Below are 2,383 nucleotides of genomic sequence, written 5' to 3' on the forward strand. Positions count from 1 at the left end.
ATTTCGATTGAATCAATGAATATATAATATTGATTTTACAGTGAAGTGTTTATTTTATAATATAGTCATCACTCATCACTCATTACCTATTGAGCAGTTAAAATGCTTCAATCATCAACTTCAATATATTATCTGATTTGAAAGCAAATCTGGTTATCTAGACATCTAGTACTATTTTTTTTTAAAGTGAAAGGGGTTTGAGGTCAAAAGAAAAAAACCTTACTACTTTTCTTAGCAATTGAGAAAAACAAAAAATTGTTTTATTTCATAATATGCTACTATTTTTAATAATTGTAATTAATATATTATTATAACTAAAACATTTTTTCTACAATATCAAGATAAAAGGACAGTTTCTTCTCAAAAATATTGTTTTCTTATATTATGTGTTAACAGAGGACTTCACACCCATTACCCGCATTGCGTTATCTTTGTATCACTTAGCTTATTTGTGTTCAGCAGATCCAACTGTATATTTTTAGCATTTAAATAAATTAGTGTGAATTGTTAATTGATCTAATAAGTACCTGTTAACTAACTTAAAGTTAATATATTATTATTATAATGTTTGTACGGTGGATTTTCAAAATATTTTAGCTTTAAATAAGTTATGAGTATGCAAAAATACTATAGGGCAAAATGTACAACACCTAGGTAACGTTTTACCTGTGATTCCAGTCTTTTCGTAAAATAATTCAAACCACTCTTTGAGTACGGAAAAATAGCTAGTTTTAGGTGGGTCTTCTGACTTCACCATTCTAGGAAAATTCACCAGATTACGTTCAGGATCGTTATAATATCGTGATGCTAGTCGGAACAGTTCTGCAAAAACCACATTTCAAACAAATTACGCATTATATAAAATATCCTAGACTGACAGACTGTCTCCGCTCAGAATCGTTTTTCGTAAACAATGATATTATATTATATTCAAATTTAATACCATCCACTACTGAGATCCACTTTTAAGTTTTAACCTATACTGTACAGCAGAGTGACATCCTTTTACCCGCTTTTTTAATTTGTTATTGTATTACTTTAACGGTGTTCGATCACTGGTCTACGGGCTTAGTTACAAACCAGTGATTGAACGAATGTTCATTCATTGGATTTCATAAAAATGCCCACTAACCAGTGAATGATCATACATTTTATTTGAAAAAGTGGTTACATTTCCGAAGAAGCTGTAAAGTACAGTGAATCCGCCTTTGTCAGGAGTCAACAATGATTCACTGTACTTCACAGCTTCTTCAGAAATATATTTTAGGCGATTATATGGGAACAAACTAGTAGTGGCTAAAATTTCTGCACCTATACTACGGCGATGATACCCATGCCTTTTTAAATATGATTATATAATTTAAATACAATTAATGATACTCTACGCTTAGTAGGTATTTAAAGCCGTATACCCAGATTTAAATAAAACCAAGATGGGCAATCCACTTGCGGCGGATAATAATAAGTAAATATTTTTTTCTCAAGTGTAGGCAAACGATTTCAAGCAGAAATAAAAGATTATGCGGTTATGATTTTGATATTATTAATAGTGGGTAAGCCACACTTAAATTACCCGTCGAGATCCAAAAATATTTGTGCAAAATTTGTTGCTGATTGTTCAAAAACTATGGATTTGCATTTTTGCACAACCGACTAATAATATCTCTATTTATCGACTAACTATTATAATCTATTTGTTTATCGTTTCCGTTTTGCTTCTATAAAGATATTCTCAATAATTGTTTTTATTTTTGTCAAAATTGGTAAAAAATATGTATTTAGTATTGACCTATAAAAACCTCAACCACACTCTTTGTATAGACATATACATATTATAGACATAATATTATAGCTGATACTCAATTTTTCATTTTTTTTTAATAGTTTTTATGAGCTTATATGACAAAATATAATACAACATGATATGATATAATATAATATGATATCCAATCATTAAAACTATTATAATATTATGTGTAACCAATAATGGCAACCATACAATAAAAACAAAAATATATTTTGTATTAAAGTTTTATTAGCAGAATCTATATAAATGTGTGACTAAGTGTGACTGTGTGAGTCACTCTATAGCGACCTGTATGGGTCGAAAAACAAAGAAAAAATCCTTCCCAAGTCTCATGGAATCTATTGGTATAACTTTTATTCAAATCGTTCCAGTAGTTTTCGAGTCTATAGAGAACAAAGAAAGAAAGAAACATTCATTATTGTTGTATATATAGACATGTTTACCCGTGCGTGATGTATTATCTACTCTTGGACCGTCATTTTCAATTGCAGCATCTGTACTTCCTCCTTTGACTTCCAAATTATCCATCAGTTTAAGGATGTCATCCTTCAGTGAAGTCTTGCTTTGCATTTTTCG

At 29.7% G+C, this 2,383-nt stretch overlaps 1 protein-coding gene across 1 annotated transcript in view; it reads right to left on the reverse strand.

Annotated features, from left to right (window-relative positions):
• The window catches only part of LOC100569679 (ATP synthase subunit b, mitochondrial-like), a 4,195-nt gene extending 1,818 nt beyond the window's left edge, over positions 1-2,377 (reverse strand). The window contains exons 1-2 of the mRNA XM_003240109.1: positions 2,251-2,377; positions 667-822 (exon numbers count right to left, since the gene is read on the reverse strand). Coding sequence (XP_003240157.1) covers positions 667-822; positions 2,251-2,377 — 283 coding nt within the window. The remainder of the gene's footprint in view (positions 1-666; positions 823-2,250) is intronic.
• Positions 2,378-2,383: the final 6 nt, after the last annotated feature.

This window comes from Acyrthosiphon pisum, chromosome X (assembly GCF_005508785.2).
Source record: "Acyrthosiphon pisum isolate AL4f chromosome X, pea_aphid_22Mar2018_4r6ur, whole genome shotgun sequence".
Taxonomy (NCBI): Eukaryota; Metazoa; Arthropoda; class Insecta; order Hemiptera; family Aphididae; genus Acyrthosiphon; species Acyrthosiphon pisum.